This window comes from Haematobia irritans, chromosome 2 (assembly GCF_050003625.1).
Source record: "Haematobia irritans isolate KBUSLIRL chromosome 2, ASM5000362v1, whole genome shotgun sequence".
Taxonomy (NCBI): domain Eukaryota; kingdom Metazoa; phylum Arthropoda; class Insecta; order Diptera; family Muscidae; genus Haematobia; species Haematobia irritans.
In genome coordinates, this window is record NC_134398.1 from 64,550,623 (window position 1) to 64,563,530 (window position 12,908).

General features: G+C 30.9%; 1 protein-coding gene and 1 long non-coding RNA gene across 2 annotated transcripts; one reads left to right on the forward strand and one right to left on the reverse strand.

Annotated features, from left to right (window-relative positions):
* The first annotated feature begins 1,488 nt into the window (after positions 1-1,488).
* LOC142227610 (uncharacterized) lies at positions 1,489-2,381 on the forward strand. The gene is made up of 2 exons (XR_012719926.1): positions 1,489-1,976; positions 2,034-2,381. It is a non-coding gene; the product is annotated as an uncharacterized LOC142227610 (long non-coding RNA).
* A 4,320-nt stretch (positions 2,382-6,701) lies between these two features.
* LOC142227611 (uncharacterized) lies at positions 6,702-8,991 on the reverse strand. The gene is made up of 2 exons (XM_075298093.1): positions 8,863-8,991; positions 6,702-8,807 (listed from the first exon to the last, which is right to left on the reverse strand). Exon 2 carries the CDS (start codon positions 8,792-8,794, stop codon positions 7,325-7,327), a length of 1,470 nt encoding a protein of 489 aa, XP_075154208.1. The 5' UTR covers positions 8,795-8,807; positions 8,863-8,991; the 3' UTR covers positions 6,702-7,324.
* Positions 8,992-12,908: the final 3,917 nt, after the last annotated feature.

Below are 12,908 nucleotides of genomic sequence, written 5' to 3' on the forward strand. Positions count from 1 at the left end.
ATGTGGACAAAATTTAGGTGACCGTATTGGGACTGTTGACATGGCAAACAACACAGCTTCTGTTACTTTCGTTGTACACTTTCTGTTTTTCATCAGCACTTTATTCTGTTTCCGCATCTGTCCTTTCCAGGTTCGCATTTTTGGACAGAGTCGAAGACAATTCATTCAATAAATTTCATGGCAGTAATTTTCGAATTGTGTAGCATCCGTAATAATTGCTTCTTTAATACAATGTCTTTTTTCTTCCTCACTGGTACTCCGCTCTAGCACAATACTTTACGCGCGATTTTTTTGGAAAATATATATTTTGCTTTCATTTTTTCTTTCCACTAACAAAAGTACAATATAAAAGTTGGGCAAATAGGGCCTCACAAGGAGTTGGGAAAAGCTTTATAGAACTATGTGGTAGACATTTAAAAAATAATTTATTGGCAGAAAAAATGGCCCGAGTTTATTTAATAGTTTATTGTTTTACCAGCACCCGGCTAGGCTTACACTGGGAAATTGGTTTGTCACTGAACGTCTCATTACATATTCTCACTCAGTTACGAATATATTCGGTTCCATTTGGAATATTTTTCATTTCTTTATTTCAATAAACTAACCTATGCAGTATATGTCTTCTTATTCAATGGGATAAGAAAGACTAATAACGTCTTTATACGACGATTTTTTATACCCTGCGCCACACTGTGGAACAGGGTATTATAAGTTAGTGCATATGTTTGCAACACCCAGAAGGAGACGAGATAGATACATGGTGTCTTTGGCAAAAATGCTCAGGGTGGGTCGATATAGCCATGTCCGTCTGTCCGTGACACATTTTGTAATCAAAGTCTAGGTCGCAGTTTTAGTCCAATCGACTTCAAATTTGGCACAAGTATGTGTTTTGGCTCAGAATAGAACCCTAGTGATTTTGGAAGAAATCGGTCCAGATTTAGATATAGTTCCCATATATATTTCGCCCGATATGGACTTATATGGCCCCAGAAGCCAGAATTTTAACCTAATTTGCTTAAAATTTTGCACAAAAAGAACAATTAGTACTATAGTCAAGTGTGCCAAATTTAATAGAAATCGGTTCAGATTTAGATATAGGTCCCATATATATCTTTCGCCCGATATGGACTAATACGGTTCCAGAAGCCAGTGTTTTACCCCAATTTGGCACTAGGAGTACAATTTGTACTATAGTAAAGTGTGCCAAATTTTATTGAAATCGGTTCAGATTTAGATATAGCTCCCATATATGTATATATGTATATATATATATATATATATATATATATATATATATATATATATATATATATATATATATATATATATATATATATATATATATATATATATATATATATATATATATATATATATATATATATATATATATATATATATATATATATATATATATATATATATATATATATATATATATATATATATATATATATATATATATATATATATATATATATATTTCATACACCCAGAGAAATGGTTGGTTGCAATTCGATCATTACAATGGGGAAATGATGTCAGTAACTTATTTTTTGTTACAAGAACAATGTTTTGATTATTTTCCCCATTATACATCCAACACGACCATAAAAAAGTTCACAGGATCAAAACGAAATTCCCATAACCATTCAATTGGTTACAATAACCAATGCCGATAAATTTGGTTGTATGCTGCATAAAATTGTTGAGCTAACCACCAGCATAGAGAGACCTACATCATGGGAATCAACAAATGGTTGGTACAACCAAAAGTTTAGTATACTAATAGAATCTTAGTTCACTTATTGGATGGGCGTAAGGTTGTTGTTGCAACAAATAAATATTTATATCAACATCGACATGGTAAATGGTATGACGCTACAAAATTTGCAAAACGGGGAACAGCATTTACTTGATAATAGTCCGCAATACATTGAATAAAGTTTATCCCATAGAAAAGAAGTTGCTTTCAGGTAAGTATCGCACCGATTTATAAAAAAGGAATATTACAGTTTCCATAAAAATTGCAGGATTCATACACCAACAAACACAAATACTTTTTACGGCAAGCGAGCTTTTTTTTATTGTATTGAGCATACATGACGAGTCTAAGTCGATCTGTATTTATATCTAGAGGATTAAGGAAGAAATTTCTGGCAAGTATATATTGAATTAGGTTCTGTAGTTTGACCACATAATTGCAACCTAATAACCATCTGTCATTGGTAAACAAACATTATCTACAAAATATTGTAAATTGTAATGTAAATTGATCTCACGTATATGTAGATCAAAAGCCTTTGTTGTTAGCACCTTTTGTATTTATTTTCGTAGTTTATTATGATTGTAAATATTGTAATAAATTAATAAAATCGCAATATAGTCTGCCCTTTTATATAATATTGGAATTTGGTTAGGATAATAATAAAGAAAATCGAGGGCGGTTGCACCAACAAACAAACCAATTAATATGATATAGCGACAACCAATGCAAAGTTGATCCAACATACTACCATTCAGTTACAATTGCCAAATGTTGGTTGTGCTGACAGATATCATTGATAGTTGATGGAACCACCTGCTTTCGGTTGGCAAATAATTCGGTTGAGGCAACGAATTTGTTTTCTGGGTGTATATATATATATTTACACTCATATGACCACAGTGGCCAATCTTTCACTCCGATTTAAATCAAATTTTGCTCAGGGAGTAGACTTAGCAGTGTAGCTATGCGTGCCAAATTTGGTTGAAATCGGTTCAGTTTTAGATATAGCTCCAATATATATCTTTCGCCCAATATCGACTAATATGGCCCCAGAAGCCAGAGTTTTACCCTAATTTGCTTAAAATTTTGCACAAGAAGAACAATTAGTACTATAGTCAAGTGTGCCAAATTTTATTGAAATCGGTTCAGATGTAGATATAACTCCCATATATATATTTCGCCCGATTTGGACTAATATGGTCCTAGAAGCCAGAGTTTCCGCCAATTTGGTTGAAATTATGCACTAGGAGTACAATGAGTAGTGTAGTCAATTGTGCCAAATTTTATTGAAATCGGTTCAGAGTTAGATATAGCTCCCATATATATCTTTCGCCCGATTTACACTCATATCACCACAGTGGCCAATCTTTTACTTTTTAAAAATACCAAAATTTTTCTTGTAAAATCGCCACTGCTTAGTCGAAAAGTTGTAAAAATGACTTTCCTTACTTGTTTATGTATCAATTTTTGATCATACACATACAACAATTTATTATTAATTTTTCGCAAAGTAAAAATATCACACTCCATATTCAACAATGCGCGTTTTTCATTAGCACTCAAATTAGTACTGATCACGTGTAACTAATGCACGTTTGGCTAAAGCAGATGAATGCGACGGTATCAATAGGTCTGTTCGCTTACTTTCCCAGTAACAAATATCCAGTAAAAACTAGCAAGGCAGTAAGAGTGCATTTTACTCTCTTTGCTTAAAATTGCTGAAATGTACATGCAAAAAAATCTTTCCTCCCAAACGAAATTTTAGACAAACAAAGTTCGTTTCTCATTTGCTTTTCGCTGTAAGGAAGTGTATTTGGAAGAAAAGTATATACTTTTTGTGATAAACGTTTATTCTTTTCCAGGATGTAAAAACAATTTCATAAAGACTAACTAAAAAAAAAACATCGTTTTCTTGCTAATTGCATTTTCCCTCACATCCACGAGGTTTTTTAGTTATTAACACTTTTTCCTGTAATACCATCAATGTAGAAGAAATTATACGATTTTATAAATTTTTAATTTTTTTTTACCTTTCGCCTGGACAGAGAATTGAACCGCGGACCATGCACTTTGTAAGCCAACATACTAACCACTGAGCTATGTACCTGTTATGGTCATCAATAGATAATTATCCATATAAGTTATATTTATATAGCATAGCTTGCGGCGGCCACGAACCGAATAAACAAAGTTTATTTGACAGAAACAAATATTTATTTTGGCACCGTGGAGCAGTGGTTGCTACGTCCGACTTGCATGCCAAGGGTCGTGGGTTCGATCCCTGCTTCGACCAAAGATTTTTTTGTTTTTTTTACATATATTCCAGATATGTTCGGAAGATTCCGAAAAAATGTTCAACATTACATTGTACTATATTAAATTTTGAACTGTAAAATGTGTCTTATTAAAGATATAAAGTCAGAAAAGAACAGAGTTTGATATAAACGAAATGGACTGTGTTGTTGTTTCAAAAATAACCTTTTTATTGAAAAAATAAAAATTTTGCAACAAACGAATTTTTTTGATGATAAAAGTTTAAAATTTTCGAAGCAATTCAAAAAACTCTAACAAAAGAAAAACGTTTTCGGTACACGTTTTCCAAACTTTTTTTTTTCTTTGCGTGTACGAGAACGACATCGAGTATTTATTATTATATTATACAATTTCAGCTTCTAACATATTTTTTAAATTCCAATTGTAATTGTGGAACGTGTACATTGGAACTGGTACTTTGTTTGTAATCAAGACCCAGCTGGCAACGTATGCTATGATTTCCAAGATTTTACTTGGGAAAAAATCTCTATCAAAAATTTGCAATTTCTCTATCTAATAACTGTCTATTGTATTCTCTCTCCGGCTTTTTTTTTTTTGCTGACTTTTTGGTATAAACAAACGACTTCCAGTAACAATTTGTAATAATTATAATTATCAACAATTATCGGAGCTAATAAAAGTCAAAAAGTAGCTATGAGTATTAAAATGCTGTATTTAAAAATCTATAAAACAACCTATAAAATCTTTAATAATTATGTTGGTAAATTTTTAATTTTGGGGCATACTTTCATAATTTTGGGGCTCGTATACTCAAAATAATTTTATGAAAATGGACCAAATTTTTTTTTGGTCCATCTTCATTTTCATCATTCATAAAAATGGGGCCCATGTTCATGGGGTTTGTATTCATACGAAAAAGGGCCCCAAATTTTGGACCATTCTTCATTTCCCATTTGGGGCCTATTTTTCTGGGACCGTTGTTTATAGCACCGCTTTAGATACATTATGTTGGTGCTCATATTCATTATGAAGCGTCGTCCTGTTTCATTTGGGTTTTAGGGCTCATTTTCCTGGGACCTATTTTCAAACCGCCCTTTATTTGAATTGATAGTACGGTCCATATAATTTAGTGTTTAAAGATTATTGCTGCTGATATCTTACGAATTATATTCTCCTCCAATGCGTTAATTGAAGCAGGCACGAGTTTTAACATAGACCCCACAAAACATAGTTTAAAGGCGTTAAATCGAACTCTTTAATAATTATGTTGGTAAATTTTTAATTTTGGGGAACACTTTCATAATTTTGGGGCTCATCTACGTAATCTCAAAATAATTTTTATGGAAATGGGCCAAATGTTTTTTTGGTCCATCTTAATTTTCATCATTCATAAAATTGGGGCCCATGTTCATGGGGTTTGTATATATAACGAAAAAATTTTGGACCATGCTACATTTCCAATTTGGGGCCTATTTTTCTAGGACCGTTGTTTATAGCACCGCTTTAGATACATTATGTTGATGCTCATATTCATTATAAAGCATCGTTCTGTTTCATTTGGGTTTTGGGGCTCATTTTCCTGGGACCTATTTCCCTGGGACCTATTTTCAATTTGAATTGATAGTACGGTCCATATAATTTAGTATTTAAAGATTATTCCAGCTGGTATCTTACGAATAATATTGTTCTCCAATGCGTTAATTGAAGCAGACACGAGGTTTAACATAGACCCCACAAAACATAGTTTAAAGGCGTTAAACTATTCAATAACTCCATTGTTTCGCAAGATTAGCATCATCTTTGACCACCAGTTCATAAACCGCAGCAAACTGTGGCATTTGGTTTGGATTTTGGATTGGTATGTTTCACAATGCTTCTGGCTGATCTTCACTCCAAAATCGACAATTCTGCTTATGTATCAGATAACCGGTATGATGTGCTTGTTTGCTATGACATCTGTGAAAAATATTTAATATACATCAAGTCATTAAACAGACAACATCATATCTTTTCATAGTTTTAAAAATGTCGAATTTTGTACCAGAAAGTGATGATTTGCGGAAAGCATTAATTTTTTGTTTTCATTTGTAGAAAAGTGCTGCAGAGTCGCATGGAATGCTTGCCGAGGCATGCTCTATCAGAAGCAACATGTAAAAGATGGTTTCAATGGTTCAGAAATAATGATTTTGATGTGAGAAATTAAGAACGTGGAATACCACCAAAAAAGTTTGAAGACGTCGAATTGAATGGAGATGACACTTTGAGTCAAAAGCAAATGACAGCAATGTTAAATGTTGCACAACAAACAATTTCTAACCGTTTAAAAGATATAAGAAAGATCCAAAAGTGTGGAAAATGGGTGCCATATGAAAAATTCGTTCATTTCATATCGGTATACCTGCACTGAAATAACAGCGAAACCACCAGGAAGAAAAATTATGGTTAATTTTAGAAAATTTAGATTATTTCTAGAAAATTTTAACTAAACTGTATTAGAAACGTTGACATCATGACAATATAACAAAAATAAGTAAATATTTTTCGACAAATTCAAGAAAATTTTTTGGACATACACCTAGGGTTGCCAGAAGATGGTTGCCGGAATCCGGGACTTTGCGCCTTACATTGCGGGATTTGTCGGTACAAGCAAAAAGTCAAATTTCAGTTTCAATTTCATATAAAATTTTATTTATTGGGTAAAACAAAAAACTTAACAGTCTCATTTTTTATTCAATGTAAATGTCATACATTTGTAACATAAAAAATAACCTTAGAATATATAGTTATATATATTTAGTTATATATATTTTATATATAAAGTCAGTCTAACTCATTTTTGCCACATGTACTTTGTACTATTTTTTACTGAAGTGACTAGTTTAGTTCCTTCGCCTGTTTTTAAAAATGATTCGAATTGTTGGCAATTTGTATTAATATTTAGTCTAACAACCAATTCTGCTTTTATGAGATCAAAAGACATTTTATTTCTTTCCTTAGTATATAAATTATTCAAAATACTAAAAACTCTTTCACAATAAGCATTACTTATGGGTATTGAATATACAAATGATACCAATTTAAATAAATTTTCATGGTTTTCCCTACCGCATTTTTCGAAAAAAGTTGCCCATATTTTATCACTTAGTCTTTCTTTTGGTAAATTTGCATAAACGCCACGTAAAACACAGTAGTCGTTATAAAGTCCATCATTGTCTACAGTCTGGGAAATTCCTAAATATGTTGAAGCCTCTAAAACTTTCTCCCAAGATGGCAACGATGTTTTTATATCAAACATCGATATTTTTGCAAATGTAGCTGTTTCTTGGAAGTCAAATATACAATTGCCGTTTTTAAAAAGTTTGAAGCTTCGTTCTCAAAAACAATTTTGTCTTTCAAAGGAATATATTGCATTATAGACATCGCTTTGCTACCATAAAATGAGTCATGTAATCGACACTGTAAGCTATTTCGCAAGGTACTCATTATAGGATATATTTCTACAATAGTACATGTGTCATTTTCTAGAGCCAATATTGATTTCTGAAACTCTTGTAAAATATGTTGTACAAAGTACAAGTATGTTTCCGATATGCTCTCCACTGTACTTTCTTCTTCTTCAGAATATCCGGAATCCGAAACTCCTCTAGAAATAAATTCCCAAATTTCAATCCGGCAATTTTCCTTTCCTTTTTGTAAGAAATAGTATTTAACCGCTGGCCAACATAAAATTAGTCTTTCGATCGCAGGTAACAGTGACAGCCACCTAGTCGGCACATGTCGTAGCAATGTTTTGTATTCTAATTCAGCGAACTCGAAACATTTATTCAGGCTTTCATTTCTTTTGGGAGAGGAACTAAATTCATTGAAAGTTTTTATTACGATATTTTCAATATCGACAGATAATTTATTTAATGCCTTTTTCAATGAATTGTTTATAACATGGCAGTTGCAGTTAGCCTTTATAATGTTGTTATTTGTTGTTTTTAATTTTTGGTACACGGAGTTGTGGATGCCATAAATCACTGAAGCATTATCTGCGCTATATGCAGATATTTGATTAATATTTAAATTATTTTTAGCTGTGATATCCATTAGCTTCAAATATATATCCTCAGATTTTTCTGAGCAGTCTTCATAAAAATCTAAAATCTTTTTCTCGATTCCATTTACTTCATTAAAGTATTGGACAGCATAAGGATATGTTTTAACATTACCAACGGTAGAAGCGTCACAGCTTATAGAAAAATACGGAGTGTTTTTCAATTCAGAAACTAATTGATTTTGGGCGAATGGAGCGATAATATTTCTTGTTATGGCGGCTGCTTTAGTTCTTCCCAAGCTGATATTTACCGACATATTACTATCTGGAAATATTTTCGATAGCCATTTAACTTGACAATCCAGGCTGCTGTAACTTAAGCTGTGCATAACGTTATGGTAAACCAACATTAGCTCAGCGATGGCAATGGCTGTTTCTTTTGTAGTGCCATTCGAAACTGTGAATTTGGAAATCGCCATGGACATGGACCTTGAATTTTGAATGTGAATATGCCTCTGCGTTTGCATATGCTTATTCAACGATCGACACCCTTCGTATTTAATGGACACTTCCGTAAGACACCAAATGCATTCCGCCGTAGTTTCGTTCTTTTTCCTTAACCATTTGCTATACTCAGGCAATTGGCACCATCCATCATTAAATGTAGTAAGTCTTTTTCTTTTTGATGTAGTTGGTTGCTCAGAATCATTCATTATTCGTCGTTTACTGCATGTGAAAGAATAAAATTACTATTACTATATATATAGAATTGGAAACTTACCGTGAACTGATTATTATGGTTTATACAGCTACATTTCATAGAAAAATGCAAATTTGAAATGAATTTAGTACTGACAGCTGATCATTTGAATGACAGTGATGGTAAATTGATTTTTGTTTGTGATGTGAGTAAATGGAATGGTACAAAAACTAACTAATGCATTAAAATCCAGCGATGGTAAATTTATCGATTTTTGTTTGTGATGAGATTTAGGGGAATGGTACAAAACCTAATGATGGACAAAAAGAAGCGCACTTAAAATGGATGTGAATCCGAAACCAAAATTTTTGTGAAAGCGATTTGATTTCAAATGGTTTTCTTTCAGAGAAATAGGGAGAAATAAAAAAGATATGCGATGACTAATTGAAATTCCGGGATTTTTGGCAAATTTTGTGAAAGATCCGGGACACTTCCTGGAGACGAAATTCCGGGACAATCCAGGCGAATCCCGGCCATCTGGCAAGCCTACATACACCTAAAAAACATATTGTCGTGAGGTCAAAGATTTCATGTCTTTAAAATTCGAATGCAAATTTTTCTTAGCATAGAAGACGCATTTCTCTAATATAAAGTTTTTTTCCTTTTCACTGCAGTCGTATTGTCCTTATAATTAAGTGATTTGACTTGAAAATGGGTATCATGACATGAAAGAAAAAATGTTTGGGCTAAGGTCAACTTGACTTTAATAATTCAGAAAAATTCTTTAAAATTAATGAAATTGTCTTTAAATTTGTTGTCTTTTTGCATCCTGACAACAAAGCAAAAAATCATATATATGATAAGTTTTTCAACACTTTATTTTAAATAGGTTTTTTACTTGAAACATAGCATAATTTCTACTGGAAGTCGAGTCTGAATTTGGAAAATAAAGTTGTCGTTAACTCGTTTTTAAAGGGCTTTGATAGTACACCCAGAAAAAAGTGACCCCTTCTGTAAGTTAAAATGAACTCATTGTGAAGAAAGTTGAACTTCGTATAGCGCCAAAGCCATTTTTATTTGTTTGAACGATGTGATTTTCGTAGAAATTAGGAATAATGTATTCCATATATTAGTTAACATTTTCCTATATTTATGTACCACTATACTACAGAATGAAAAAATTTAACTAATTTGAATTCATATATGGAATGATTTTATTGAAATTTTTTCATTCATTTGGACAAATCTTACACATTTGTGGAAAAATTTTACTTCATAATTAGAACTGCTTACCTTCGTTTTTAAATACAATTTTATTAATTTCTATAAGCAACTTTATCTTCAATAAAAGACATGTTTTATTAATATATTGAATATATTTATTAAGAATCAACAGCATCGAATCTCTTTGAAATATTAGTTTATTATTCCACTATTTCCAATTTCCGTGTGATATTATCAACTGTAAAACGCACTTTTTCTTCTTCTTGTACTTTTCACTTTTAATAAGTTGCTGCCTAACGATTTTGTCCTCCTTTTACAATTTCAATACCTACAAATATAAAAAATCATAAAACATTTTTGTTCCAAAAGGTTAGCGTCACTGAATATTACCTGATAATTGAAGATTCCAAAATGAAGACAAATGAAAGGGTTGTTATTCTGCTGGTGTTTTCTTCCTTTATACACTATCACGAACATTGATAGATTTATTTAAAAAAAACGAAAATTTTTCTCACTAATTTAAAATAACAAATATTTTATATATTTTATTTGTTATTTATTATATTATTTTACCATATTATTTTTTAACAATCTCTCCGTATACCAAAACAACGCGATTCCAACTAGAAAAACAACCGACGCGCAAACATATCGATTACACCCACGCGCAAACACATCGATTACGATGACAGGTATCGATTACAGGTAGGCAATAGAAATTTAGGAAAATTTCCTATATTCTAACAAGCGTGTTTCCTTAAGTTTATAAAGGATTGCATACTTCTTAGTACGAATGAACTAAAATATTTTTCTATGCCAAGTGTTGTTCGTATGTATGAAAAACTTTCTATTATAAAGGAAGTCGCAATTATCATTTTATAAGAAATTTTACTAATTTTGAGGAAACTTGGTTTTAGTTCGGTTTTTGTTTATTTTTACGAATGCTTTGTTATCGGTGAATAAAATTTTCTTTTTCAGTAGTAAATTCTTATACCCAGCGAAGAAAATAGTATGAGTAAAATTCCATGCCTTATTCTAGTTAATGAACTATTCCTAACTGCTTACAGTTTAGGATTTTTTTACTGAAACGAGTAAATTTTATTATTTTTCACAAAAATTTACCTTGATGGAAATAAAATGGATAAACTATATTGATGAAAATTTTTTCCTTTAGTTTCGAAGGCACTTTTTTCTGGGTGTATATGAGAAAAAAGCTGAAAAACGAAAAATTAAATTTTGCTTCTGAGAAGCAAGTACACAAACCCCAAATTTAAAAGAGAATTGTGTCCTAAAGGTATCCTTACACTGAAAAAACAGTGAACCCACCAGGAAAGAAAATTTTAGCTAATTGTAGAAAAATTTGATTAATTGTAGAAAATTGTAACTAAACTGTATTATAAACGCAGATGTCGCGCCGATTTCGCAAAAACAAGTAAAAAATTTTCGACAAATTTAAGAAGATTTATTAGACAAAATTATTATTTTTCACTTATTAAAGAAAATTTCGTAGTTTGAAGGAAAAAATTGGAGTTCAAAATTGCAAAAATGTCTTTAGTGCCATACGAAGTTCATGATGGACGCATTATTGGTAAAATTTACAAATATTAAGGAATTCTGAACTATTTTGTGGGAGACACGAATTTAGTTCATTTTTATACATCAATTGTGTATAATGTTTTCTTCTGCTTTAGTTAAGTTAACTTACGTATGTAAAAAATTGTTAATGGCATGGAAACAAGGCCGTAGCCAGGATTTTAATTCGGGGGTGGGGTTCAATTTAAAAAAAAAATTTTCATATAATCTCATGTGTAGAAAATTTTATTTATGCATAGGTAATGTATACAATATTTTTATAATATTAAATTGAGCCGACGTGCTTTTTGGGCAGCAAATAAATCAATTACTTCTTCAGTCGGCACATTTATTCGGCGATGAACCGACATTAATGCCAATCCATTGAGTCTACTCTCGCTAGTCGAATTTCTAAGATACGTCTTTAATCTCTTCATTGTTGAAAATGAACGTTCGGATTAGCACGTACACACAAAAAAATTTCACGAAAATTTTTCCAATTAAAATTTTAATTGAGTTTTAAAAAATATTCAATTAAAAATTTAATTGATTTAACAAATTTTTTAATTGAAACAAAAATCAATCACAAAAATAATAGTATCAACTAATTTTTTAATTGGATCAATTAACTTTTTAATTGACCTTCAATTAATTTTTTAATTGATACTATCATTTCTGTGATTGAAGACATTTCAATTAAAAATTAATTGGATCAATTAATTTCGTGATTGAATCAGAATTTTTTTTTTGTGTGTAGTAACTGCAGGGATGGAAAATGCAGTACGAAAGTACTTTTTTCAATACTTTTTCACCCCGGTCATTACCGTAGTACCCCCGCGAATGATTTAGTACCTTTTGTGTAGACATTTTTGAGTCGATATCAGATTTATGGTACAATAGCTTTGACAAAATATTTTAATATTTTGAGAAAGTCTTTATCAATCTTATTTGTTAATAATCTTTTACAAATATGGCAAAACAGACATGTTCATGTGGGAAGAAAATCTCGATTTTGTAAAAGACATAGTCAAAAACAGGATTTTATTGAACTTCAAGAATGTTTTAGTCGAAAAAAGAATGCGATTCTATATTATCGATTTTTTATTTCGGTAGAAAATGTTGTCAAAATTTTATTTCTATATAGAAATATAGAATTTTGTCAAAATTTTATTTTAATTGAAAAGTTTGTAAAAATTGTATTTCTATAGGAAAATTTTGCAAAATTTTATTTCTATAGAACAAATTTTGCAAAATTTTTTTCTATAGAATTTTTTTGCAAAATTTTATTTCTATAGAAAATTTTTGCAAAATTTTATTTATATAGAAAATTT

What these genes read in the sequence shown, in the direction of transcription:
- LOC142227611 (XM_075298093.1), bottom strand. Translation starts at nt 8,794, where the DNA reads ATGAATGATTCTGAGCAACCAACTACATCAAAAAGAAAAAGACTTACT.